This window comes from Nothobranchius furzeri, chromosome 11 (genome assembly GCF_043380555.1).
Source record: "Nothobranchius furzeri strain GRZ-AD chromosome 11, NfurGRZ-RIMD1, whole genome shotgun sequence".
Taxonomy (NCBI): domain Eukaryota; kingdom Metazoa; phylum Chordata; class Actinopteri; order Cyprinodontiformes; family Nothobranchiidae; genus Nothobranchius; species Nothobranchius furzeri.
This window is the reverse complement of record NC_091751.1, coordinates 56,986,552-57,012,999: the sequence shown is the minus strand read 5'-3', so window position 1 is coordinate 57,012,999 and position 26,448 is coordinate 56,986,552. Positions and strand designations below refer to the sequence as shown.

Below are 26,448 nucleotides of genomic sequence, written 5' to 3'. Positions count from 1 at the left end.
AGGGCAGCTGTGGCTACATTGTAGCTCATCCCCACCAGCGTGTGAATGGGTGAACGACTGATTGTGACCTTGGGGGTTGTAGAACCCTAAGAAGGTGCTATACAAATACAGGCCATTTACCATTTTAAGATTTAAAGGTGCATTATGTAAGAATTAAGTCAAAATGTGGTCAAATGTTGTTACTGCAGCCCATTTTCCAAACAAAAGAGTAATTTTCTCACTCCCATTCTATTAGTTTCATGGCTGTTGCCAGCTACGACTCAACACCGGAAGATACCATGACAAGTGAAGACGAGTCATACGCAAAAATCTGATGAGTAGATAAATACATTTCAGTGTAATATTGAATTGTTGGTAATTGAACAAAGTGCTGGAGATGTTTTTAGAGCCGACTATTTGCTTATAATTTACTGTTAGCATTGTTAGCTAAACGTTAGCCTCTAGCCTCCTTCACCCGATCTTAGAGTAAAACAAAAAGATGCCGGGCCTTCTTAGGAGTACAAGAAATAACTTCCGGGTCACTCCTGTTTACTGGCTTAGGATCTTCACAAATCACTGCTGCATTTTGTCGACAGGTGTTGAATTACAAATGGTGCAGCGTTAGCCAGCAGAGACTCAGCAACCCAGAGGGCTCACTGGTTGTAAACAAAGACAACGTCCTTCTTTTTATATTTTTGAAAAGGAGGGAGACTGACAACTCCCCAACTGGCTGCAAAAGAAATCTGTTGTAGTGTAACATTCCTTCAGACACGATTATTAAACCTTTGTGATTATTTTGCTGTGAATGTTTTACATATTGTACCTTTAAACAAAGTGAGCCAATAAGCACCACGGACGCCGATCAGCCCCCTCACCCTCAAGCTCTACCCACAGGGCAAAGATCCCGACCCGAATAAACATCACTGGGGCAATATTGCTGATAAATTAGCTAATTTTATTTTATTTACAAGGCAGACTACACATAAAACAGTTTACAGGTAGCTTTGGGGAAAGCCAGCCTCACACACCATCACAACAAAAGCTCCTGAGATCAAAGGAAAAGGAATGACACGCTCTGAATCTACGTATACAAAAATAAAACCACACAGACTGAACACAACTGCTCAATATGACAAGGGTTCTCCTCAAACCTCGATTTATGCTCTAAATCTACAAATCAGTCCCCAGTTTAACCAATCAGCTGATCTCAGAACAGATCAAATCAAGCATTGCCATCATCCAAAATGATTTATATTTGTAGTTGCATCTAACAGAAAAGAGAATACTTCACTGGACGTATTGGATACTTTTGTAATACTATTAGGGTATTCAACAATCCAATACTCTGTTAATTCGATTTAAAGTGTCTGACTAGTTAAAATATTCTGATTTTACATGAAGAAATCTTTAATATTTCAATTTGGTTTCTGATTAAAAACATTTAAACTATAAAGTAAATACATACGCTGAGATTTCTGTGCATTTGACATGATAAAAAGTAGTTTGAAACACTACAAACTAGATCTTCCTGTGAAAAGGGTCGTCCAGTTTGTTCGACAGCCAGATTAGTCAGTTATTGTAAACTAGGACTCATTTGGGGTGGTACAACAGTACAGGACTCTCTGATAGAAACCCACTGTATAGAACACAAAGCATATGTAATTCAAACATGCAGGATATTGGTTCACGTTCTATACATTATAGTTCTATCTAAGAGGTCCCAAACAGTAACAACTAGAAAAATTCAAACCATCGGTCCAGGAGCTGACACACAGCGACGAGAGCAGCTGAACAGTAGGAAGAGGCTTTTAATGGCACAGTTTAAGTCCTTGATCTTTGACAGTAGAGCTAAAGTCACTACTGGGATTTGCTACTAAATGTCCCCTTGTTTTTGAGTTGTGTAAATGTGTAACTGTGTGTATTTTTGTTTATGCTAACATCACAGACAAGGCGACGATGGTGGAAGATTTGGAGCTCATGTCCGCCGAGGCTCCAGCCTGTAGGAGAGCTGTGTCAGCGCTCTCTGGTTGTCAATCACGCACAGCTTCCTAACATAGCCTCGTACCTCAGCCTGGTTCTTATTTGGCTGGCAAATGTCAGGATCTAAAGGAACATGGAGACCAGATAGAAGAATCGGTTTCGTGTCAACGCGCCAGGAATTACAGGGTGATGTGCAGACTTACTGAAGGGTTGGCTTCGACAGTTCCTCACTTGTCGAATTGTGTTCGCTATAATACGCTAACATGAAAAAATTCAAAACTGATTTATACATCACATCAACAAGAAGGAAAATCTGCAAAAAGAACATTTCACACAAAAAAAAATAAGTCTAATGGCTCCTTGGAGTCATTTAAAACTCACCATTTTCTCAAAATTGACCATGTTGTCAATGAATGTTTTGTTGCCTTCATGTGTAAAAGTCATATCTGTGAAGAAATATGATTAGTGCTCACTTTATTACATTTTACATTATGTTGAATGAAGAAAAATGGAGTTCTTCAGGTTTCTCTAGTGATGCCTACCTTTGAGAAGCAGAGGCATGAAGGGGATGATGGGTGCTTCCAGCTTGGTAACGGTAAGTCGATAAGACCAGTGGTTTCTCGATGGATCCTGACATGAAACATGTTTAAGAGGTTGATATTAAAACAAAGCTGTTTGTTTCTTAGTTTTTAGGCATTGGTACTTCAGTATATGAGCTACTCTTATCCCATCCTCTGCAGTAAAAATAACAATGACAGATAAAGTGGACAGTTTTTTATCTTTATTTTCCTACTCTGACCTTAGAATTATTTCTAATTACTTTATAAAATGTAATATTGTTTAATGCTAATTAAACTGAATGATATGACTCTTTAAAGGTGCATGAAGTAAGAATGACGTCATGTGGTCAAATCTGAAAACTGCAGTCCATGTTTAAAACCAAAATTCAGTTTTCTGGAAGGATGCCGTGCCTTCTTAAGCTGTTTTTACAAAACAACGCTGTCAATTTGCTGCAACGTCGTGGCGGCATCAAGGAGTCTTAGGTCATTTTTGAGTGATCAGACCGTGGCGGTGATGTGGCGCAATCGTGTCCTTTTTAAAAAAAAGACTACGCGAGGATGGCATAAAGGGGGTATGGGGTGGCCTCTGTGCTGCCGCGGACTTCCATTTATCTTGAACACAACTTGCTTTTTATTGTGACTGAAGCAGCAATCATTATGTTTTTTACATAAGTCGCTCCTGAAGGTGTCTGTCCTACGAACTGCCCGTGCAGTTTCTGGAGCTCTGAGCTTCAGCTCTAATAGAGAGAGGCTCCTGGGGCGCTGCATCGCTTCAGTTTGCCATCTCAGCTGGTTCTGTTTACAAAAGCCAAACTTACGGCCCGTGTTTAATTTCATTTTCAATATAATTGTCGGCCGGAGCTCGGCAGTAACTCCCCACATGTTCACACTTCCCTCTGTTGCACCAAGGCGCAATCGCCGTTTATAAGGCAGACATCTACCGCAACATTTCTACCAAGTGAGGTGGAACAAATGCTGTAAAATTTGCACATTGTCACGCCAGCATGGTGTGTTTATAAGACACACCGTTGCCGTAATATTACATTGATTTGCTGGCATGACGTGTCTTGTAAAAAAGAGCTTCAGAGTTACTAAAATTACTTCTGGGCCGCTCTGTTTACTGGCTTCCATGCTGTCCACAACGCTGCTGCTCTTTACCGGCCGGTGTTGAATTACTAATGTCTGCACACTCATTGAAGACCTGGCAACCTTGTGGGTTCACATGGGATTGGCTCTGAAACCAGGAAGTATGGAGGTGGGACAGATTGTAAAAAATGACTTCATCCCTCTTTGGTCTTTTTAAAAGGACAAAGGAAGGAAATCAGTTTCAATGTATCTTTCCTTCAAAAATTATTGAGTTATTAGAAGATTTTGTGATTATTTTGCTGTAAAATTCTTACTTATTGCAGAAAGTTAAATCCCATTTATCATGGATTTTGATAAACGTCAAAATAAAACTCACCATCATGCTCTCAAACTCAGCGTAAAACTTCTTAAACTTGGTGGGTAGTTTCTGCCAGTAAATAAAAACAAATGTTACCTCAGTGATATGAACGTAAAAACAAGACCTTCTTAATTTTACTGTTGAACATTCAGTTCACCTCCCATGTTTGGCTCAGTCTGCTGACCGCAGGGTTGCTCATCCCCATAATGATGGCAAAGAATGAATTAAGGTTCTTGAATTCTCGACAGCTGCAAACAGAAAATGAAAGGATGTATTAAATCAACAGTAATTAAACACTTTAAGCTAATGCTTTCAAACTGGTTTGAGTGGTTCTTGAGCCAGAAACTTGAGCAACTTCCCATCGGACAGATCTCTGTAGCCCTGTGCTGACCAGAAACTGCACTTAACAGTTTTGTGGTTCAGGTATGAAACTAGTGGGAAGTCTCTGTTTGTTTTATGGCAGTATCGGATCACCATGCTGGTAGTTTACATAAAGATTAGCCGTTAGCTTTTTTTGTTCACTGGCTTGAGAAGAAGAAGAAAAATGAATGAATGAATGAATATCGACTGGGCATGCACTCATTTAAGGGAGCAGAAGGAGGCTACAAAGTCATGGACTGATGGTGGCCTGGCTTTGTTGCTACTGGACTTGTAAGTAATAATGGGTATTTCCACTTTGTTAGCTCGCTGTTCGCGCTAGCTACAGCAGAATGTGGCAGGCTTGTTGAGGCCTGTCGTAATTCCACTTTCATCCAGTAGGAGGAGGAAGTGGGAAACTAAAGTAATTATTCCTGATGTATGTGGGAAGCATCCAACTCACTGTGCAGCTATCTTAATAAACTTCTTGAGGAGTTGCACTCTCTTGCTGAGCTGAGTGCAGAGGCAGACTTCGGTGACCACCCACAGCTGGACCTGGTTAAACCTTCTCAGGAACAAATCCAGATTAGCTGTGGTTCTTTTAAAGCTCTGACGGCCGAACGTGTGGTAGAGCAGCTCATGCTAGCAGACAAAAAGAAAGGAAACAAAAAGATAAATAAGTTTAAACTCAAAGCAGTCATGGTGAGGTTTGTAGAGTCTTAAAAAGTCTAAAAACGTTGGTTTGCATCATACACTTCTCTGATGATGCTGTTTTGAGTACAGATGCTGCTTAATTAGTACCTCATGCACACAACTGAACAGCTCCCAGTCATACATCGTCATTTGATAAGCCAGGTCTTTGGAGCTCATCAGCTCAAATGTAGACATGGAGCCTGCAGAGGGACCCTCCTGGTCTGGAAGAGGGGTCTGATGCACACAGATTGTATGATTGCAGGGCCGAAGCAAGAAATGAGCAAAAATGTATAATCAAGATACTGCACCCACCCGTATTAAACAAAATTATCACTGTTGTTTAGATTAAATCATATTTGCACATGGAAGACATCAGACTCTCACCACACTGCTGAGCTGGTCTCGAGGACAGGCTAAAAGCCTCCCATTGATACTTAATGTAGAAAAGACTGACACGTCATTGGGCTTCAGAATCTGTTTTTCTGTTACACAAAGGGAAATGCGTGAGCTTAATAACACGACGAGCCACCAGTTGTTTACATTTGACCTTTTCTTACCAGCAGCGGAGCTGAGGTGGATCAGCAGGAGCTCATCGGTGGTGCCAAGTTTGTCGCTCACGGCAGCGATCACCTCCCTCCCGGTTGCTGCCACTGCAATCCTGATTGTGGTGTAGGTGTGATCGCTGCAGAACACCTTCAGGAGGACTAGGAATACAAAGGCACAATTACAACTGTTACTGATTTGAAATGTTTAAAATAAAGCAGTTTCATAGTAATAATACCCACCCCTTCGTTTCACGTGTAGCTATCATGTTAGGATCCCTACGGACCTTATCCGATTAACCTCTCAAACCTTTCATGCACATGTGTATGTTGATGTGCATGTGTATACAAGTATGTATGGCTACAGTATGGGTGTCTCTATATATGCAAACAATTGTTTCTACATGTCAGTTTTTTACTTTTTATCATATTTTTCTTCCTCATACATCAGTTTTATTTAATTCTATCTATTTGTCGGCACGAGAAAGAATTATTTTCAAATCCATTCACCCCTTTTCATGGTAACTACACGTTATGTTCATATGATGCTGCATTTAAATTGAAGGCCATCGATCTGGCAGTAAAGGAAGGAAACAGTGCTGCCGCACGTAAGCTTGGCATGAATGAATCCATGGGTCGGCGCTGGAGACGGCAGCGGGAAGAACTCATTCAAGCCAGCTTCACCCGGGGATGGTAACAGCAACACGGACAGCGACACTGACATCGCCACAGAAAAGGTATGTGACAAAGCTCTTCTGAGGCTGTTCAACTCCGACACAGAAGAAGAGGACTTTAATGGCTTTAGTGCGCAAAAGGAAGAAGAGAGCGAATAACTTTCTGGCAGGCAAGTGTGTTTTATTTACTAACCAGGCATGTTTTGTGTGCAGTTTTTATTTTCTAATCATCCGGGGCTTATTAATGCTGTGTCAGCGCTGTTATTTTCTTCTAAACATGCATGCAAATAACCGGTAATAACGTGTCAGTTCTGTTTTTATTTTATAACCATCCAGAAATATGAATGCTATCAATGCTGTTTTCTTTTCTAAACTTGCAGGCACGTTCACCCGTGTTTAAAATTTGTTTTCTTGAATTAAAACAACAACGAAAAACCTCCGTGTAGCGTCTTTGTCTAATTATCTTATGTTATGGCCATACATGCGCTGTGCGCTGGAGACCTGCATGTGGCTGCTGCGCTGCGGCTTGTATTCGAGTGCGGCGCGTGTGTGTGTGTAGAAAACCTATTTTTTTTGCTAGTGCGGCTTATATTGAGGTGCGCTCTATAGTCAGGAAATTATGTATATGATTTATTTTTATTTTTCACACACAACTTACTGTCATCTTGATTCCTGATGGGCTGCTTCTTCTGCAGCCTTTCCTCTCCATTGCTGAACTGCCGTATCAGGGTCTTCTGATGAATTGTGCGATGACAAGACACACTTATTACAACCAGAATAGTCTATTTTAATAACACACATCTACTCTATAAGATCACAGGTTCACACCAACCTTTTTTGTTGATTTGATTTCCTCAGAGCTATAAAAAGTAAAAAAGCAACACGATGAATAAGGCTCGTACAAAAACTTTCCAATGAAAGCAGAAGGTGGAGAAAGTGACACATACTGTAATTTCACCACTTTTTCAAGGTCGGGAATGAGATCTTTCATGCCTCTCAGGGTCCGAGAATCATTTGATGCGCTTCCGTACAACTCCTCCAGAATCAGACAGGAAGGATCACTCAGACTGGGCAAAACATCTACGTAGTTTCTGTAACGAACTCGTATCTGTGAATTGCTCACCTCCAGGAAAGAGATTGCAGCAGGCTCCTCCTGTAGGAGGTAGGTGTGTGTGTTTGCCCAGCGCAGTGCCAGGATGAGGACCCTCCTTTTATTGTTAAGAGAGTATTCCAGCCTTTCCGGCTCAGAGCCCGGCGGAGATGCAGCATGGTAGGTGCACACACGGTCAAAGGTAAATAATTAGGAAGATGCTAGTTTCAAGCCTGGTTTTCAAACCTAAATAATCACAGGTGCTGTCTAGGATTAATCAAAGCTACAGCTGGATAAATAATTCAGTTTAAAGAATAATCCGTTTCACAGCTCATAACATGAGCACGTTCCATAGACTGACTTACAAAGACCAAAAAGACAAATCACAGCTTGGTAAAAATGTAACTAAATACATTTTAAATGTAAAGGATATTGTGCCATGAGTAAAGGACAGAGTTGGCTGTTTGGCATGAAGATGCACTGCATGAGAACAAAATCATCCACCGCTGGGTCTAACAGAAAAGAGCAGAGACAGAGAGAAAGAAAGGAGTCAGAAGAGAAACGAATTATTTAAAAAAATAAGTTGCAAAAGTTATAAGTGATGTCAGAAAGAATACTCTTTATATTTCCTAATAATAATCAGAAAGTTAAATTTTCTATTTCTAAATATGTTTCTAAAATAATGTTCTTGTTTCCACATCTTGGTTATCTTGTTTGTATTTATTTGTCTTTACTTATTCTTTTAGATTTTCAAGTGAAAATCAAAAAGTGCCTGGAATTTTTAAAACAAAAATGATCACACATAATCAGCCTGTTATCAATAACATTTCGATTTTAGCATTTTTATGGGGTTTGTTTATTATTTTTAGGCTACCTGGTTCATTGTGATGAATGTCCAGTCTCATAGTCTCTAGGAAGTGATCAAGAATCTTCTCTGGTGTCCCTGATATCACAGTGTATCTGCAAAAATGTAGGTCGAGACATTTATTTTAATGTCACAATGATTGTACACATTTTTATTTGTTTGTCTAAATATGTTAGCAAAAAAACTGTGTTAATGTTTATTGCAGAAAAGCAAAAAGACAATTTATATCCAAAATCCAACATTTATTTTAAATTCCATCTCGACACAGGACAAGCTGTAAAATACCAGGACTGGGTTTAAGTAATGTCACATACTTGATACTTCCCAGGGTGGATGCTCGAGGACTCTTCTCTAAAACCAGCACCACTTGCTCATGCTCTTTCAAACGCACCGTGTTAGCTTCCACATCCTAAAAACATGAGCAGAACATCAGCATGAATGGGACATTTGTGTTGCAGTACAGCTGATCAGTCAGCAGAGGGAGACTAACTTCACAACCAGGCTGCATCATGAAACTCCCCTTTGTAAGTAGAGGGATGTATAAACTCCTGATTACAGTATAGTTGGTTTATGTGTGCAAACATCAGCCCACCCTGAGTATCCTGTTGAAGTCCTCCTTGTCCACACGCAGGAAGTGGCAGTTGTCCTCTCTCAGGACAATGGAGGCAGCTCGAGGTGAATCTGTAACCAGGGCTAGCTTCCCAAAGTCATCACCCTCATGAAGTGTGCACACCACACCCTGGAATACACAAAAATGAATGCATGAATGCACAGGCAGATAAGCAGATATAAATTAGCTCAGACGCAAAGACAATTTGAAAGTCATCACAAGCCCCAAAGACATCCAGACAGGGATGAATCATCTGTCCTTGTCTGTTCACTTGCACAGAGCCCATTTGTGTGTGTGTGTGTGTGTGTGTGTGTGTGTGTGTGTGTGTGTGTGTGTGTGTGTGCGCGTGTGTGTGTGTGTGTGTGTGTGTGTGTGTGTGTGTGTGTGTGTGTGTGTGTGTGTGTGTGTGTGTGTGTGTGCGCGCGTGTGCGTGCGTGCGTGCGTGCGTGTGTGTGTGTGTGTGTGTGCATGTGTGCGATCAGCGAGTGTGTTGTGTTTGTCTGTCCTCTAGTTGGATGGTGTGATTTTTGTGTCTGCATGCAATCCCTTCAGCCAGTTAATCATTGTGATGAGTCATGCTGAGCTGAGGAGAGTTGGCCAAACTCCACTGCTAGTGTTTCCCATCTCCTCGGGGGACTCAGAGCTGGTCTTCTTCATGTGGACATGACGTGTTTAATCCATCGCATGCACATGTTCAAATGAAGCAAATAAAGACCCTCCAAAATCTGCCTTCATGTCAAAAACAAAACAAATCACACACCTTGCCATAAATAACCACATTAACAGAGCCCTTCTGGATGATGTACCAAGATGTGCCCTCCTCTCCTTGGTTAAACACTGGAAAATAAAGAAACAAACATATAATTTATTCCTGGCAAGAGTTAAAAGTTCAGCTTACTTTTCCCAGGCAGAAACTTTGACAGTAAAACATGAAAACTCACACACAGTTCCAGCTTTTGCATGAGATTCAAAGATCACAACGCTCGCCAGTTCCCGCTTTACCTGCAAAGTAAAACACAGATTGCAACTGCAGTGTGAAAAGACAAAACAACACAAATAATTCAGGAGTCTTTAAACACGTGTAGTTCTTCATGTTGTGCATTTTCTGTTTATTGTTTGAAAAGTCATATTGATCTGAAACTAGACTGATTTGGCCAAGTTTCAGCATGAGGGTTCAAAAGATTAATGGAGTTTAAACTAGTTCAGATGGTAGAAAAATGTTTTCAGTCTCTTGACGAAAACCTGCTTAAAGCAGCAACCACCCCCATGTAGAGTCCCATGCATTTTGAATTAAGCGCCTCTCAGTATTAGCCATTAGCGCTACTCATTCACTTACATGCAGATGTCAATCACAGAGGAGGTGCAAGCATTTGTGGGATTACCTAGACTGATGCAGAGTTGGCAATATCTCTTATGGACAAATAAGCTTTTAATATGTATGAATAAACAGCATAACATGAGAATAATAATTGTGAAACAATGTGTTTTTGCTCTGTTGGCCAGCTACGGGTGCACGTTCACAAACGAGAGGCGTTGCTTTCAGCAGTAATCATGGATGTAGGAAGTGGGGCTAAAGGTGCAATACCTTTTTCTGCCTCTAGATGGTTCCAATTGATAAAAAAAAACTCCAGATTTCTGCTTTAAAGGAGCAATATGTAAGAAATATACAGTGAAATAATCACAAACAGTCTAATGCCTTACTCATGTTGGAAGGAAGGTTGCATTGAAACAGATTTTCTTGTCAGCCAGTTGGGGGCTTGTCAGTTTTTCTCCTTTCAAAAAAGCTAAAGACGTTTACACTCTGTGATGTTGCAGAGTCCGTGTAAATCTAACTCTGCAGTGCTGGCATTTGTAATTCAACACCGGCAGGCAAAAGCTCCAGAGTTGTTTAAGGAACTGAAGCCAGTAAACAGGAGCGACGCAAAATTTCTTGTACCCTTAAGAAGTCACAACATCTTTTTGTTTTACTCTAATATCAGGGGAAGAAATCTAGAAGCTAACACTGGGCTAACATTGAGCTAGCAATGCTATCAGTGAATTAGAAGCAAATTGTCGGCTCTAAAAATATCTCAAGTAATTTTTTTCAATTACCAACAACTCAATATTACAGTGAAATGTATGTGTGAATAATGAGTGAATCATGGCGTTTCACTTCCTTTAATGAGTCATTCAGAATTATAACAGCAAGCTAACAGCAAGACAGCAAACAACCACTCTTCCTACTCTACTATAAAACAGCCAAGAGTGCTAGCACCAGATATGACGTTTTTTTCTTCTTATCAACTTACTATGTATGACTCGTCTTTGCCTATCATCTAGAATCCACTGGTGCTGATCCATAACTTGCAAATGTCATGAAACTCACAGAACGGCATGAGAGACTCACGTTTTGGTTAGAAAAATGGGCTGCGGTAACCAGATCTGGTGAAAAGACATCATTCTTCATTCTTACATAATGCACCTTTAATGTTTAAAGATAATTAGCATTGCTGTAATATTAGCTTACAGTAGTAAACAACCTGGCACAGACTTTGATACTCCTCTGTGATGAAAGCCATAGATTTTTTTTTCTCGGCTCTCAACATTGTCCCTGAAAAAAAGTTTAAAAAATAAATACACCTGGAGTTTCTGACTCACAGTGTTGGAGAGGTGAGCTAAGGCCTTGATGTGAAGCAGCTCATCATATATGATCTCCAGGTCATCACCTGTCCTCTGACCTGGCCTTCAGAAACACAATAAGGTTCATTAGAATGAAAAATCACTCTCTGCTTTGATCATTAAAATAACCAACTTTTTTTTTCATCTAAAATAAAGTTAACATTTCACATACTGGTGACGTTTATCAAGAATGCTTGTTTGGAGTGTACTTGTTTTACTGTTAGCAGACTGAATTATGTAATTATGTAAATGACGTTGATATGTTTGGATTTTCTGTTACTGACGACTTCCGGAGGATCAAGCGCAGCAGAGCGTCAGGGCCAATCTGAGCGAGGAAGAGGATGGTTTCAGGCAGCTCTTCCTCACTCTCTCTCTTCTCCTCCTCACTAGGTAAGGGTGTGTCTTCTTCCTCATCATCAAGGAACCGATAGAACAGGTACTTGTCCTGGAAGCCCAGCTCCTGGTCCACTGAAAGAGAAATGAACACCAATAATGTTATTTTAGACAGAGTTTAAAGATAGCGGAGTTCAGATCCAGATTTAATGTACTTAAAATTCATGAGAAATTCCAGCTTTAATGTTCAAATAAAAAAATGATCAGTTTTTCTATCAAAACTTGAACTTTAAATTAGACTGACTTAGCCTGAAATTGTTCATATGATTTCAGTGAGATTATTTACATTTAGAACATGTTTTTATGTCTTTGAACTTTCCACACCTAAATAAAAAATAAAACATTGAGTGTTTTCCGCTGCAACCAAATCCTCATTTCAGTTCAAATCTCATGATAAAGTATTTTACACTTCACTAAATCATCTGATTGTGTTTTTGCTTCACAAAGCTGTTTTTTTTCTAACAATAATTTTAAGAAATACTAACAATCCTAAATAATTAGAATAAAGCATTAAAACAATCATGCTGAACCACTTTGCTAATTCAAAACCGGCTGTAGCAGCTCATTATGACTAATGGATGGGATTGTACCTGACAGCATGCGGTTAGGTATTTTAGTGCATTTAAGAGATAGCTACCATGGTTGAGAACTCCTTCCTCTAGCAGAGCCTGCCACATCCCAACAGCATGTGAGCGTGTTAGCACACAAGCGCTCTGCATCACCAACCAGTCCACCAGCTCTGTGCCTACACAGCACTGCCTACACGAATGAAAACACACAGCTCAAACATTAAAGGTTTTAAAGGTTTGTAATAAGTACTTCTAATTACACTCAATCACATACTTGTACGTTTTGAGGTGATATTTCCTGTCACGGATCATGTGCGGCGCTCTCGACAGGATAGCGTTACGGAGAACTTTTCCTGCTCTCCTCAGCTTCTCTGAGGGAATCTACAAGAAACAAACCAGAACTTGACAAACTCTGTTGTAATACACATATTCCGTACCATCCATTCAATATTGTCTGCTTATCCGGAGTAGGGTCCCGGGGGCAGCAGCCTAAGCAGAGAGGCCCAAACTTCCCTCACCCCAGCCTCTTGAGCCAGCTACTCTGGGGAATACCAAGGTGTTCCCTGGCCAGCCGAGAGACAATTGGGCCATTCCCATCTGTACCGGGTCGGCCCGGCCCGGGTAGCCCCAGTCGGCCCCAGCCTGGCCCGGTTGATTCCACACATCCTTGTCTTAAGCCCATGTGGGCTGATTCTACCCACCAATCAGAGGCTTGCTCTGGGTGGGTGTGTTGGCCCTGGTCGGCCTGAAGCAGACCCCCTCGAGAAGAGGGCTGAGAATGAGCCTTGGTTGGCCCGGGAAAATACCAGGCCACCCAGATATGTAAACAACCTTCGCTACCCGGCCCGGGCCGACCCGGTACAGATGGGAATGGCCCAATAGACCCTCCAGTGTGTCCTGGGTCTTCCTGTAGGTCTCCTCCCAGTTGGATGTGCCCAGAAAACCTAACTAGGGAGGCATCCTAACCAGATGCCCAAGCCACCTCAACTGGCGCCCGTCGATGTGGAGGAGCAGTGGGTCTACTCCTAGCTCCCCCTGGATGACTGAGCTTCTCACCCTACCTCTAAGGGAGAGCCTCTTTTTGACTGCTTGTATTTGTGAAAACCCCGTGACCATAGGGGTGAGTAGGAACGTAATTTGGCTGGTGAACTGAGATTGGACATTCACCAAAACAGGCCGGTACAACATAGACAAACGTGCAAATGCACACAGAAACAGCTGCTGTTGAAAACCACAAAGTAAAGCATGTTATGTGGGCAGATGGGATCTTTCTTCAATCTGCACGCATTAACCTGCATTAGCATAACTACAGAGCGTCAGCGCTCTGAGTCATCAGTGGTCTCTGCTCAGAAAACACATCCTGGTTCATTCAGAAACACATGAAAGTACACAAGACAATCCACACAGATGTATGGGGGGGTCGGCACTTTAGATCGCATTTGCCCTAATAAAGACAACCTAACACAGCCCAGCGACTGTGTGACGAGTCCTTTGCTGTTTAAACACCTGAGGAAACCCTAACTGTGGTGCAGAAGAAGACTTTACCTTGTGAGCTTTGTTTGCAGAGTCTGAGTTCATGCTGTCTTTATCTGTGAGTCCTGAGGAGAAATGATGTCATGGGTTTGAATTTAGGGAATCTTAAAACACAAATGCTTTTATGCATCTTTACAGACAATTCCATTAAAAAGTAAGGTTGTTAATTTTCAATTATCTTTTGCACAAACTCAAAGCGCTGCTTTTGTTGGTTTCAGACACTGTTATGGATGAACTTACTGTCATTGTTGGATCCACCCTCCATGGCTCCATAAGGTGGAGCCAAAAGTCCAGCCAGGCTCTGACGATACTTCTGCAGGGCCCCACACACACACACACACACACACACACACACACGCTAAAAACCTCTGGTGAAATATTCATTTAAGCTTAGAAAAATTCATAAATGAGAAAAGTGGCTGCTTGTATCCAAGCAACAGTCGGGCTAGGAGCTTTTTAAATCTCCTAAATGCTGCAGAAAGAGCTTCCTTTATCATCTACTTCAGCATAGGCGGCACCGGATCATCCGTGATGAAAGGAAAGGAAATAATTTCGTCACCCATTTCCCAGTGGCGGCTACTTTCAAAGCGACGATTGCTTATTGTCATTATAACTGAGATGTATATGAATCGATAAAAGGATGCAGGGGTTGAGTGTGAGCCTTCTGTGAAACAGCGTTTTTCATTCTGTGCGTTTTTATGTCATTCCTACCTACCAACGTTTTTAATTTTGTCATATTTTACATGCAAACAATTATATGAAATCTATCATATAATATAGTAGTTTGAGTGCTGAGGAACAAGACTGTTGAAATTTTTGGATCTGCATCTTTGTTTTGATTTTAAAGTTCTTAAAAATGTCTCCAATCATTTAGGGAGAGCAGTAGCTCAGGTGGTAGAGCGGGTTGCCTCATGATCGGAGGGTCATGGGTTCGATTCCAGCTCTCGCCAGGGGTATCCTGCTGTTGTGTCCTTGGGCAAGACACTTCACCCAACTTGCCTGTGTTAGTGGTGGTCAGAGGGGCCGACAGCGCCAAATGGCAGCCTCGCCTCTGTCAGACCTCCCCAGGGCGGCTGTGGTTACAAGTAGCTTACCATCACTAGCAGTGTGTGAATGTGAGAGTGTGAAAGCGTCTTTGGGGGTCTAGAAAAGCGCTATGTAAGTTCAATGCATTATTATTATTATTATTATTATTATTATTATTATTATTATTATTATTATTATAGTAGGTCAGGAGGTAGAGCTGGTTGTCCAGTAATTGGAAGGTTGCAGGTTCAATTCTGGCTCCAACCAGAAAATGCTGCTGTTGTGTCCCTGAGCAAGACACTTAACCCACCTTGCCTGCTGGTGGTGGTTGGAGGAACCGGTGGCGCCAGTCAGTAAACCCCAGGGCAGCTGTGGCTACATCGTAACTCATCCCCACCATTGTGTGACTGATTGTGTTGTGAAGCGCCTTGGGGGGTTGTAGAACCCTAAGAAGGCGCTATACAAATACAAGCCATTTACAATTTTCCAAAACTCATGACATTTTTCCAAGTATGACAAGAGGGTGATTCCTTTAGCTTTAGCCATCCTCTCTCAGCAGGCTTTCTTCCCAACCCATTCTCATAATGTCTAACAAGGCATCCAATCAGATAAGCTAACAAACTCGACCTTTCAGGAAGTGTTTTAAAATTATGTAAATAACAGTTTCTTTGTTTTTTTTATTTTACTGATGAACCACCTGATCTACTCAGAAAACGGAGTGTAGCATACGCTCCAGTAAACATCAGATCCCTTTAATGTTTTGTCCCCCACCCAAAGGCACACAGTGTTACGTGAACACAGAATCTCAAGTGCTCCTTTAAAACAAAGCTTTTTGTACAAGCAAGACCATTTATATGCAGAGCATCTAAGGTTATATAATCCAAAACACACAGAGCAGCTGCACCTAACAGCGTAAAGCTGTTGAGCCTAAACAGATGCTGTTCTTACAGCTGTTACCTGGATTAGATTTAATTTTTTTTGTTACAAAGTCGTTGAAACACACAGCGTGTAGTTTTGAGTCACAATGTGCAACTGCTCCTCTGCGAGGTCATTATCAAGCAACCCATGTTTCCTGAGGACTGCCAGGAACGCACAGAGGGAAACAGAGAGAGCATCTGTTTGACCTAAAGACACAAGCACTCCCCTGTCCTCACACACACACACACACACACACACACACACACACACACACACACACACACACACACCTAAATGCTGCCTTCCAGGATTAAATATAAGCAAACAACATTTAACGATGAAAACAAGACTAATGAATTCTAGCAGATTTTCTTGTGTCATGCCCAAATGTCCATCAAAGAGTCAGGCTCACCTGATGTAACACACTCTGTCTGCTGCCTAACGCTGGAGAGACTGAAACCCTGGAGAGCTGCCCTCTGCTCCTTTACAACTCAAACACACACACACACACACACACACACACACACCCCATCAGATAGCATCCCACTCCAAAGAAGCTGCTCTCCTCCTTTTTTCTGCTTCCGTCTTCTTCTTTTCCTCTCACACAGTTGCCCCAGGGTCTGTCTGCGTCCCTCACTCGCCCTCCCTCGCTGCGATCAAGCCAAGAGCCCTTTCTCTTGCAAGTTACCACGGTGATCTGAGTAAGACTGAGCTACCCTAGAGGAGGAATAGGTAGTGGAGGGGGCGGGGGAGCGGGAGAGGAGACACAGGAGTAGAAAGGATGAGGATGGAGAGGGAGGAGGGCAGGAGGAGCAGAACAAGTAACACGGAGGAAAGAGGAAGTGGGCATAGGAGATGGTGAATAGGGACAGGGGTGAGTAAGCAAAGTGATACAGGGGGGGAAAAGAAGCCAGCTTCTTCAGCAAGGCCGTCCAATCAGCATTTATTTTCAGATGGGTGTTTGCACCTGTTTTCCATTTATCCTCCACCCCCACCCCACCCCCACCCCCCCAACACACACACACACTTTCACATGTGAGTGCCACAGTCATGGAGTGGCACTTCTTTTCTTTCATCCTTCATCAAACGCAAACCTGCATTCATCTTGTAGCTTTCTAGTCTCTAAAACACACCTGCACACGAATCAGTACACACACACACACACGTGCAGACACACTTACACAACTCAAAGCACTGTTTACCATGAGCTGGAAAAGACTCAAAGAGAACCTCGGGCTCAGTTTTCTGCTTTGTGTCCTCTCTAACAGACGGCTGGTAGGGAACTGGGGTGCATTTATTTGACAAGCAAACACACAACGATGCTAATGAAACAGCACGCATGCTTTATATCAATTATAGTCTTATCTCACTCTTATGTGTCCCTGCAGCATAAAATGAATCCCGTCATCTAGGCTGTGTTCTGCTACTGAAACACTGACCTTACAAAAGATACATGAAATTTAAATTATTCATTTAGACGTGGAGAATTTCAACAATTTATCAGGTGTAAGAAATCCTACAGAGTTTATTTATAACCAAAAACGACAATCTATTTCTCTCGGGTATCAGTTTTTTTGTTGTTGTTTTTTTGTCTGTTTTCTATCAGAAGCTAATAACGGGAAGCAAGAAATAGGGGTTGAAGACTATTTTCATGTTCGGCCTGCATGACAAACTCTAAGTGACTGATCCTTTTAAAAAATGCTTTCTCAGTGAACCTGCACTTTAAAGAAGCAGCCTTTATAGACCTTTAGTTTTTGGGATACCCTACCACTACCAGGAGAACTGCAGTAATGTATAATCACTTAATTAAAGGAAAAGTTGGCAGTTTGGGCTTGCTTTTAGCACCCTTAGTGTTTGTTTAGAAGAACCAAAAGTGAAACTTATCTCCTCACTGTGCGTTCATCTTTTTAACACCAAAATCTAACAGCTGAAATGTCTCCTCAGCCTTCATTAGCATCTACAGGAGTGATTCATCACTAAATCAAACAAATCAGCTGTGTTGAAGCCTTGAAAAATGACGCTGGGTGACCAAGTGTTTGTTTCTGATGCGTTGGGGCTCCCAACACGTTGGGAGGCGATGCGCTGTGCCAGAGCGTTGGTTCCCGACGCCCACGGAAAACGGAGATTTCACCGACAATTAACCTCTAGCATCTTGCTATTTCACCTTCCCTTCACCCCCATCCTAATCTTAACCCAGTTTCTAATTCTAAACCGTGTTAACTGTGTTTGAGAGGGACTAAACAACTACAAACACATTTTTGCAAACACTTGGTCATCCATCGTCAGTTTTCGACTCTTCGGGTGTGAGAACGTGTTGGTTCATGATCTAAAACATGCAGGAAATGTGCTGGAAGCGGTGGTAGTCTGGGTGATATTTCATTAACCCTGTAGCCTTGATGGCCGCTCTCAGGCCCTCGTGTTCTGCATGTATCTGCTTTTTGTTTTATGTCTGCTCGTTTAACCTTGGACAGGCTGTACTGCGGAGGCTGATTTCCTTGCTTCAGGATGCTGAGGCAACGACAATAAAGTTGATTCTGATTCTAAAGGGTCACTTTAGCACACGCTGGCTCAAGAAATTGAAAAAGTTATTAGTATGCCTTTAAAACGTTTCACTATTTATTGTGACATCAATTTTTGTTTGTCTCCTTTTCTCTGTCATAGCAAGTAACAACTGAAAAAAATAGGTTTTTCTAACCTGGCTGACCCTTTCTTAACCCAAACTATTCAGCAAAATACACGAGAAAAGAAAATTTGTGTGTTTTCAAAATCAAATTGTAACATCGTTTGAACCTATTTTCTTCCCTCTGATCAAAACAAACTAAAATAAATAACAAGAAAATACTTCAAGTCTCATTCAGTCTTTTACTGCCAGTATTCATGTTGCTCATAAGTGAATTGTTTGGTGAATAATTTCTTCTAGCTGCTGCACACTGTCATATGACACAACAATAACCACCAGTTATGGTTGCAGAAGCAACGCAGAGCTAATGAACCAACTAGCTGCTCTCTCCCTCTATTAAAATAGCTCACTGTTGGGTTGCCTGAGGTGTGAATCTAATGGAATAAGCAGCCCTTTTAATAGCGGACAGCCCTCTTGTGGGTAAAAGCACAACTGCACAGCAGTCTCCAAAGAAAATAGAAACAAATCTCCTTTTATTTCTCTCTCACCTCCCAGAGGCTCTTAAACTCTCTCTGCTCAATCCGGAGCAGCTCGCTGGTCTCACTGCTGACGATAGTTGCATGACGGGGTGTGTTGTCCAGGATGGACTCCCCAAAGGCTGTCCCGATCCCCAGAGTGCAGATAGTGACAGCATCCTGTAAAAAAAAAAATAATAATAATAACTGCAATGTTCATGCATGATTGATTTTACGGTGTACAATTGCAGCCTTTGTTAACGTGAGACAGAGCTGGAGAACGAAAAAGTGCTAAATATGTTCAAATATGTGAAACTTATGAACAGTGTTGGATATAACTGGACAGGCTTCATCCACATCAACACCTCTGCTGCAGACAAATGCTGTTTGAGCCATAAAACCCCGTTCTGCTGTCCAAACTGACATTTTAGATATAAACACAAATCTAGGCCACATTTTAGGGCTTTATTTACGAAAAGGGCAAATTACAGCTAAGGAGCTCTTTTGTCTTTGTCTTTCACTTGAAACAAATGTTTAATCCTCCTCCTCCCAAGGGTCATCGTTACCCTATTTTTACACCCTTGCTCTAAGGACGTAGAGTGTATCAGAAATTCTCTGAGGATTTGTTTGCTGTGCTGCAGAAGCTTTGCTCCAGCAAAGCAGGGAGACAGAAACCGTGGTACAACAACCGAGTCAGCACTGAGGATACAAGACGGGCTCCCTAACGTCAGGATTTGTAGAACTGGCTGGTTGTTGACAGAAACAGCCCAGTGGAGAAGGGAGAAAATAAACAATAGAATCAAATTTATTGTGAGTTTTACAGGTGATATTATTTGTTTACAGACTGATCAGATGGCTGCAGAGCGCCACACGGACGCGAAGCTGAATCTTGCCTGATGGTTGGCGGTTTCTGACACTTTGACGTCCAGAGAGCCAGACAGGACAGCGTACCAGCTGGTGCCGATGTCTCCCTGTCGAAACACTGCGGACAAAACGCTTACATTAAAACCCGCAAATGCACTCACGCACATATTTCATGCATTCATTAATAATATTGTGCCACCACCTTATAAATGGGAACTGCTCCTGTTAAGGAAAAATGTTTATTCAACTGACTTTTACAATTTTATTTAAAGTTGTGGGACACATGCAATCAACACGGCAGGATTCGACAGACGCGCTCTGAGCTCCTGCCCACAGCGCTTCAGCTTGCTGTCAATAGCATGAAATGTTGAGAATGGTGTCCTGGTGTGAGATATGCCACTGATTTGCAGTAGTCTCTAGGAGCAATAATGCTTTGTAAGTTGTACTCTAGAGAAAAAAAGCTCCGGTGCGCCTTAATGAGGAAGTAGAAGTCAGCCAGAGGAGAAAGTGGGAGAAGACAGCAGGATTTGAGGTCTTATTTCCTGATATTTGAACATCTCACCTCTGACGGGCTAACAGCAACCCTACCACTGACTCTGTTTACTTTGCAACATGGATGTTTTATCTCCACAAATAACACAAGCCTGGAGGAGTTCTGCTACGTGGTGAAGTTGCTAATGATAACTGGTAGCTTCTAATAACCGAGACATTCTCTGATGTGTCCTGGACGCTAAACCAACAACAGCTTTTCTCGTTGTGAGTCACGATGGGTGAGTCCATGAATGTTAAGTGACAGTTTGACATAGATGTGTCAGGATTTTCTAATCCTAGAGTTTAACCGCCTGTTTACTTCAGAAGCTAATGCAGGAGAAAGGTGTAGGAGACTAACTCAGAGTGACCGATATTATAATCAGAAATAATTATTAAAAATGATGTTTCTGTGTTCCACGCTTTTAATAATTAAACATATTTGGTGTATTTGGATTAATTTTTATTTGTACTGTATCTAATTTACACTATTTGATTATCCAGAACTATGAAAAGATTGAAATGAATCATTTCTCATGCATGTTCACAGCTGACCAAGCAACAGTCAGCTTCAGGCTGACCTTTGCAGAAAAAAGCAACGCAGCTACTCAAATGAATGTCAATCATTCCACCCCCGTGCATCTGCAGCAGTTGAAACAACACAACTGGACCACTTGCAGAATGCCTCCAGCCAGGTCAGCCCCACATGACAACTGCTCATCAAGATCAGTAAAATCACCCACCAGCATCGTAGACTGAGTGCATCTGTTGTGACTTTTTATTTCCCACTTTGTTTTGACACTGAAAATGTGTCAGACAACAAAATTACACCGTAAAAAAATCAGAGTTTAGGGTTTGATGTGAAATGTTTATTACATACACGTGATGCCTTTCTCCAGACATTCGTAGAAGGCGCAGGCACAGATCTGTAGTAAGAGTGGAGGTGGAAATCTCTGGAAGGTCTTGACCTCTCTCAGTCTGGTCAGAATGATGTCCACATCCTCGCCTGAGCGCTCTGAAGGCCTGAACAGAGAAACTGTCTTTCATGAAAGGGTATTTTATTGTGAAGGGAGGGCTAATCCAGTGTCCTCTGATTGGCTACGGTCTAAAACAATGCTGTTAGCAGTCTATGACCTAAAACAGGGAAATAAGTGTGCAGAAATTTCATTTAAGTAAAAAGGCAGATTTGAGATTATTGTGTTATTTCCCTCTGTGGTGTGTGTGTGTGTGTGTGTGTGTGTGTGTGTGTGTGTGTGTGTGTGTGTGTGTGTGTGTGTGTGTGTGTGTGTGTGAGAGAGAGAGAGAGAGAGAGAGAGAGAGAGAGAGAGAGAGAGAGAGAGAGAGAGAGAGAGAGAGAGAGCAAGCTTCATTGTTTTGCAGTGATACCAAAAGAGAGCTGCAGGCGCCATTTCTCCCTGCACGGACCCCCCACTGGGTGTTGATGTAAGATCTTGTTCTGGTGCTTTTTCTAATACGTTTCTAATCTCACTGAGCGCACCCACAATTAAGTTGTTGGAAATCTACGAGACGCAGACTCGAGAACACACACAAGTGAGATCTGACGGATTAAACCTTCTGCTCTGAGATGTGGTGGGAAAAAAAACAACGGCACCAAAATGTCTCACAGGAAAACACGCTGCAGTTAGAAGCACTCATTCACTTATTTTCCCTTCACTAGTGACTCATCTTTGCATGTGTGTGTGTTTCGTACTGAAGAGCTAATGCACTGAGAGCTCCTTCTTTCACAGATGAGAGGCTGCCTATCCCCTCTCCTCCTTCAGCTTCTCCGTCGTCTCTTGCCTGCAGCTCTCCTCCTCTTTTGTCTCCTCTACACATTTTTCTAGTCTCCCATCTTTTTGTCCTCTGCCCCTTGATACTCGTGCACTTTTCTCATTACATGATTGACATGACAGGTGAGAATAAATGTCTCTTTTGTTCCGTAAACAGGAAATTTGCATATTGCAATTACTGGTATGGAATCTGTCTATCCATTAAGCACGGCCACACAGTAATCTTACTTTCTCCTTATTAAAGGCACAATTGTCCACGTCTGCTGGTCGTGTGAATACAGAAATACACTTCAGTGTATTTTTGTTGGGGCAATGGATTGTTCTCTGTCCCTGGCAGCAAAACATCTGCTCAATTACTGATGGATGTCTCTGACTCATCCTGCCTGGATGCTGGCCTCTGGCACTCAGACAGAGCATCATATTCCCATGCAGATGGGGTTAAAGCTTCAGACATGGGAACTCCTACGTTTTATAACAAAGACAGACAAGGAGCATCACTCTTCATCTGTTTGTGTTTAATAAATCTATGATAAACTCCTGGTAACAAAATAAACTTGGGCTTTGTTCTTTTACGAGTCCTTGCTGTCTAGAAAAATCTGGGTTCCTTGTGGTGTGATATGAATGTGACCTGAGAGGTGTTCACCTTGCATCATTCTCCTTCCTCCTATCCCTCTGCCTTTCTATCTGAGCATCTTATTCCTCAGCCTTTTCCTCCCACTGCTAATGTCAGCAGAGATCTCAGCTTTCAACCACAAATTATGGCAGCACACAGACACGCGCACACGCACACACACAGAGGATTTACAAATTGAGCAGCATGGGCGCACTGAAGAAAAAACCGAGAAGCACCAGAAGGTTCTGCAGACTGTTTTTAGGGAAATTCCATCTGGTCATTTTTTTTACTGTTTCCAGATAAATAAATCAGTTTTATGACACTTCCTCTGATGGATTAACACACTGGTGCAACAGAAGTAATTTACATGAATGAAGCTACTTAAACACACATCATCACCAAACACTGAGTATTAATCAGCACCGCTCATTTAACAGGTCAACCCACTACAACACCAAGAAACATTAACTATTCAATGTGTTTGCTAAAGTGCATCACAGTCAAATGTCACTTTTAATTCACCTTCCTCCACTCATCCCTCCACTTTCTTCTTCACATCAACAGTTTACTGTAAATGAAAGCTTCTCAAACACACACACATACTCCAACACACTCCTAATGCTGGACATTGATTGGATAAGAGGGGGTTAGATGAGGAGCGCTGAGTGCTCCTCAATAAGATCCCATCCCGTTCTCCCCATCAATACCGACTCCCACCCTCCACTGCAGAACGGTGGCATTAAACTCTAGAGGAACAGCACTGCACCACCGTGCTTTAATGTTGCTGTTTTCATCCACACCATCAGCAAACACCTCTTGGACCAGATGATCTAGTCCACACTCAGAGCTGAAACAAGACAAATGCACAGAGACACTGAAAGGAAGGAAAATAAACAGGCAATAATAAATTTGAATTCATTTTCAAAGTTCGCTGATTTCAGTTTCCCAGCTTTACGCTGAATCAACGTGTGAAATTGAAATATCAAGTTTAATGAACCTAAAAGAACAATTACTTGAGCGACATGATTGCCAATAAAAGTAGTTGAAACAACAAAATACAGCTGCATATGGTGTCCGCACACTATATCCTCCATGCGGTTTCATTACAGATGTGGAGAAGACAAGATGGTAGCTTCAGGTTGCCCATGGTAACGTGATGATGTGTCAGAGAGGTATGCACAATATCTGTGGGTGTTTGCAAGACTTATAGATCACTGTTTGTCCCTCATATACAGGCATGTGCGTGTGTGTGTGTGTGGGGGGGGGGGGGGTGTTCATTCAAAAATGTTATGTATAATGATATAAGAAATTAATCACATAATTAACTGGCTGCTGGGTTGCGTCTCCAGTTTAGCCTGAAGCCTGGCATGCATGCAGCTATGTGACAGAGCCTGAAAATATGCTAAATATAATTTAACAACGTGCCTTTTACTCCATAGGTTCACAACCACACGTTTTACTACAACTGTATTTTAATTATGTATGGCTATTTGGTCTGGACAGGCAGACATGAGCCATGTGGCTCTGATCCATCCATCCCTATCCAGCAGGAACAGCCCAGTGAACCAGGCCAGCACCGCCTGCACCGAACAGACACAAACAGGATTATTTTAGGCACTGTGTTGTTTTAATTTCCGCACAATCACTGGTGACTGAATTCACCAAGGACGACAAATAAATATGTTTTGATTTAAAAAAATAAACAAGGCTGTGACTGATCAGTGGCTCTGCACATGCGGCGATCGCCGGTTCCGATTAATCACGAATGAATGAGAGGATGAAACGATGAAAGGACCAGGATGTGACAGCGTGGCCGTCACCCACCTTTTATCCAGACAACAGATCCATTCCGCCGACGGAGAAGAGCTGAGAGACGTCTGCACTGCGACCATCTTCCCCGGCTGCGTGTCGCTGTGATGTTAATAGGGGATGTTTCCCGGTTGTCGGTGGTCGTTAATAAACGTGAGCTCCGGTTGCACCCCCTCTCCTCCTCGCCCCCTCGCTCAGAGCTGCTTCTCGCTGCTACAGGCTGCAGCCTCTATCCTCACACCAGGGACGGACCAGCGGTTGCACAAAAGCTCTATGACTGCTTAATTAGGTCAGTGACAGTGCAGTAAAAATAAATGTTGTGTTATCTGCTTTTCTGTCACACTTAAACATTTTCACAGAGGCGGACCTAAGATTTCTCTGACTATAGGGGAAAGCGACTACAATATTTTTAGAGGGGCCAAGCAGGGGCGTCGGACTGGGGGGGGGAGGGGGGGGGGAAGGGTACCGTTTACCCAGGGCCCACTGCAGGGAGGGGCCCTGAGACATAAAAATGTTTTATTGTTGTTGTTTTTTCCCCCAAACTTACTTAATGTCTTAGTAAACTTCCCTTTACCTGGATAAAGAGGTTAAGAAACAGAATTTCGCCTTAAAAATAATAACTGAATAATCTCTGAGGCATCTATCACCCCTTAAAAATGTGCAAAGTGGTTTAGTCCACACCAGCGGCCAGGGGCTGCACAGCCGCATGTACAGCTATGAGACATCGCAGATGCCGACAGCCAGAGCTGGAGGCAGGAGAGTCAGTCATGTCTTTTCCCAAGAAAGGGAAATCTGGCTTCCAGAAAAGGAAAGAAAAGAAAAGAAGGAGAAAAAGTTAATTGAACAGAAGCAAGTATTGACTAGGTTTTTCAAGACGGAAGGTGAGCAGCAGCAGAACACAGTTTTAGCTGATATTAGCTAGCTCTCAGAAGCTGCATTCATGTTAGGTGTTCAGTGTTAAACGCCTTTGGTTTCACCATCAAGATCAAATATAAATTAATTAGTGTTATCAGTGAAAACACTAATTAATATATATATATATTAATCAGAATTATTATCGCGGGCGGCCGCCGCCAATTAATTCGCGGACCTCGCAGTAAAAACAGGTTCACTCTGTGTGGATATTTCAGCTCCTTCCCAGTCATGGACCAGGACAAACTTGGTATTGATGGATTCGTGGTAATCTCAGGAATGTGAAGCTGCCACTGTTTTTCGTATAGCATGATGACACTGGTGTTAGAGGATTGTTATTGACTTGGTTAGATATTTTAAACCTATTTTAAATTTCTTTATATTTGATCTTGAAAACGGACAATCTTATAATTTGGCTGATAATGCAGGGATTATAAAATTTAGAGTACATTACATTCACAGAGAGAACCTGGTTTATTTCATGTCATATGTATTTAATATATCAATATATATCAGTATCAGCAAAGCTTAACATCATGAACCATGACAGACATGACTGAAGAGCAGATGAAGATATCGTGCCAGGCACTGATGAGAAAATATTACAAGGATCTCACAGCTGAATTTGAGAATGAGATGCTACACTTGACAACAATATATGGTGCCACATTTCCACACATTCGTTCTCCCCTTGAGCTGCTTAATGCCATCTACAGGATGCAATTACAGAGCATTTTTGGAGAAGTTTGTATTGGACTGAGGATATTTTGCACACTACCTGTGACTGTTGCTGGGGGTGAACGGGCTTTTAGCAGACTGAAACTGGTGAAAATTTATTTTAGATCAACAATGTCCCAGGATAGACTGAACAGCCTAGCTCTTCTTTCTATTGAAAGCCAATTAGCC

The 26,448-nt window shown here is 42.0% G+C and overlaps 1 protein-coding gene across 3 annotated transcripts; it reads right to left on the bottom strand.

Moving 5' to 3' along the window:
* Nucleotides 1–911: 911 nt before the first annotated feature.
* Nucleotides 912–24,898, bottom strand: LOC107384114 (rap guanine nucleotide exchange factor 4). 3 transcript variants are annotated; one of them, XM_015957187.3, is made up of 30 exons: nucleotides 24,646–24,898; nucleotides 21,299–21,441; nucleotides 19,920–20,008; nucleotides 19,060–19,206; nucleotides 14,188–14,260; nucleotides 13,960–14,012; nucleotides 12,689–12,795; nucleotides 12,483–12,604; nucleotides 11,737–11,920; nucleotides 11,432–11,516; nucleotides 9,736–9,796; nucleotides 9,555–9,631; nucleotides 8,777–8,923; nucleotides 8,499–8,593; nucleotides 8,194–8,279; nucleotides 7,753–7,831; nucleotides 7,353–7,503; nucleotides 7,177–7,265; nucleotides 7,062–7,089; nucleotides 6,888–6,963; nucleotides 5,571–5,717; nucleotides 5,398–5,495; nucleotides 5,122–5,247; nucleotides 4,784–4,962; nucleotides 4,121–4,211; nucleotides 3,982–4,032; nucleotides 2,502–2,589; nucleotides 2,341–2,405; nucleotides 2,163–2,217; nucleotides 912–2,082 (listed from the first exon to the last, which is right to left on the bottom strand). In XM_015957187.3, exons 1-30 carry the CDS (start codon nucleotides 24,711–24,713, stop codon nucleotides 1,955–1,957), a joined length of 2,988 nt encoding a protein of 995 aa, XP_015812673.3. In that variant the 5' UTR covers nucleotides 24,714–24,898; the 3' UTR covers nucleotides 912–1,954. The 3 variants fall into 3 exon arrangements, with proteins under 3 accessions (XP_015812673.3, XP_070397826.1, XP_054595131.2); XM_070541725.1 differs by having other exon boundaries at nucleotides 6,888–6,960; XM_054739156.2 differs by lacking the exons at nucleotides 19,060–19,206; nucleotides 19,920–20,008; nucleotides 21,299–21,441; nucleotides 24,646–24,898 and adding an exon at nucleotides 16,304–16,772.
* Nucleotides 24,899–26,448: the final 1,550 nt, after the last annotated feature.

Excerpts from the sequence above, each read along its gene's own strand:
- LOC107384114 (XM_015957187.3), bottom strand. The coding sequence starts at position 24,713 with ATGGTCGCAGTGCAGACGTCTCTCAGCTCTTCTCCGTCGGCGGAATGG. Across the intron at positions 20,009-21,298 it reads TCTGGAGAAAGGCATCACGT|TGTTTCGACAGGGAGACATC; the intron begins GTATGTAATAAA and ends TTTTGTCCGCAG. Across the intron at positions 5,248-5,397 it reads GAGACCAGCTCAGCAGTGTG|ACCCCTCTTCCAGACCAGGA; the intron begins GTGAGAGTCTGA and ends TGTGTGCATCAG.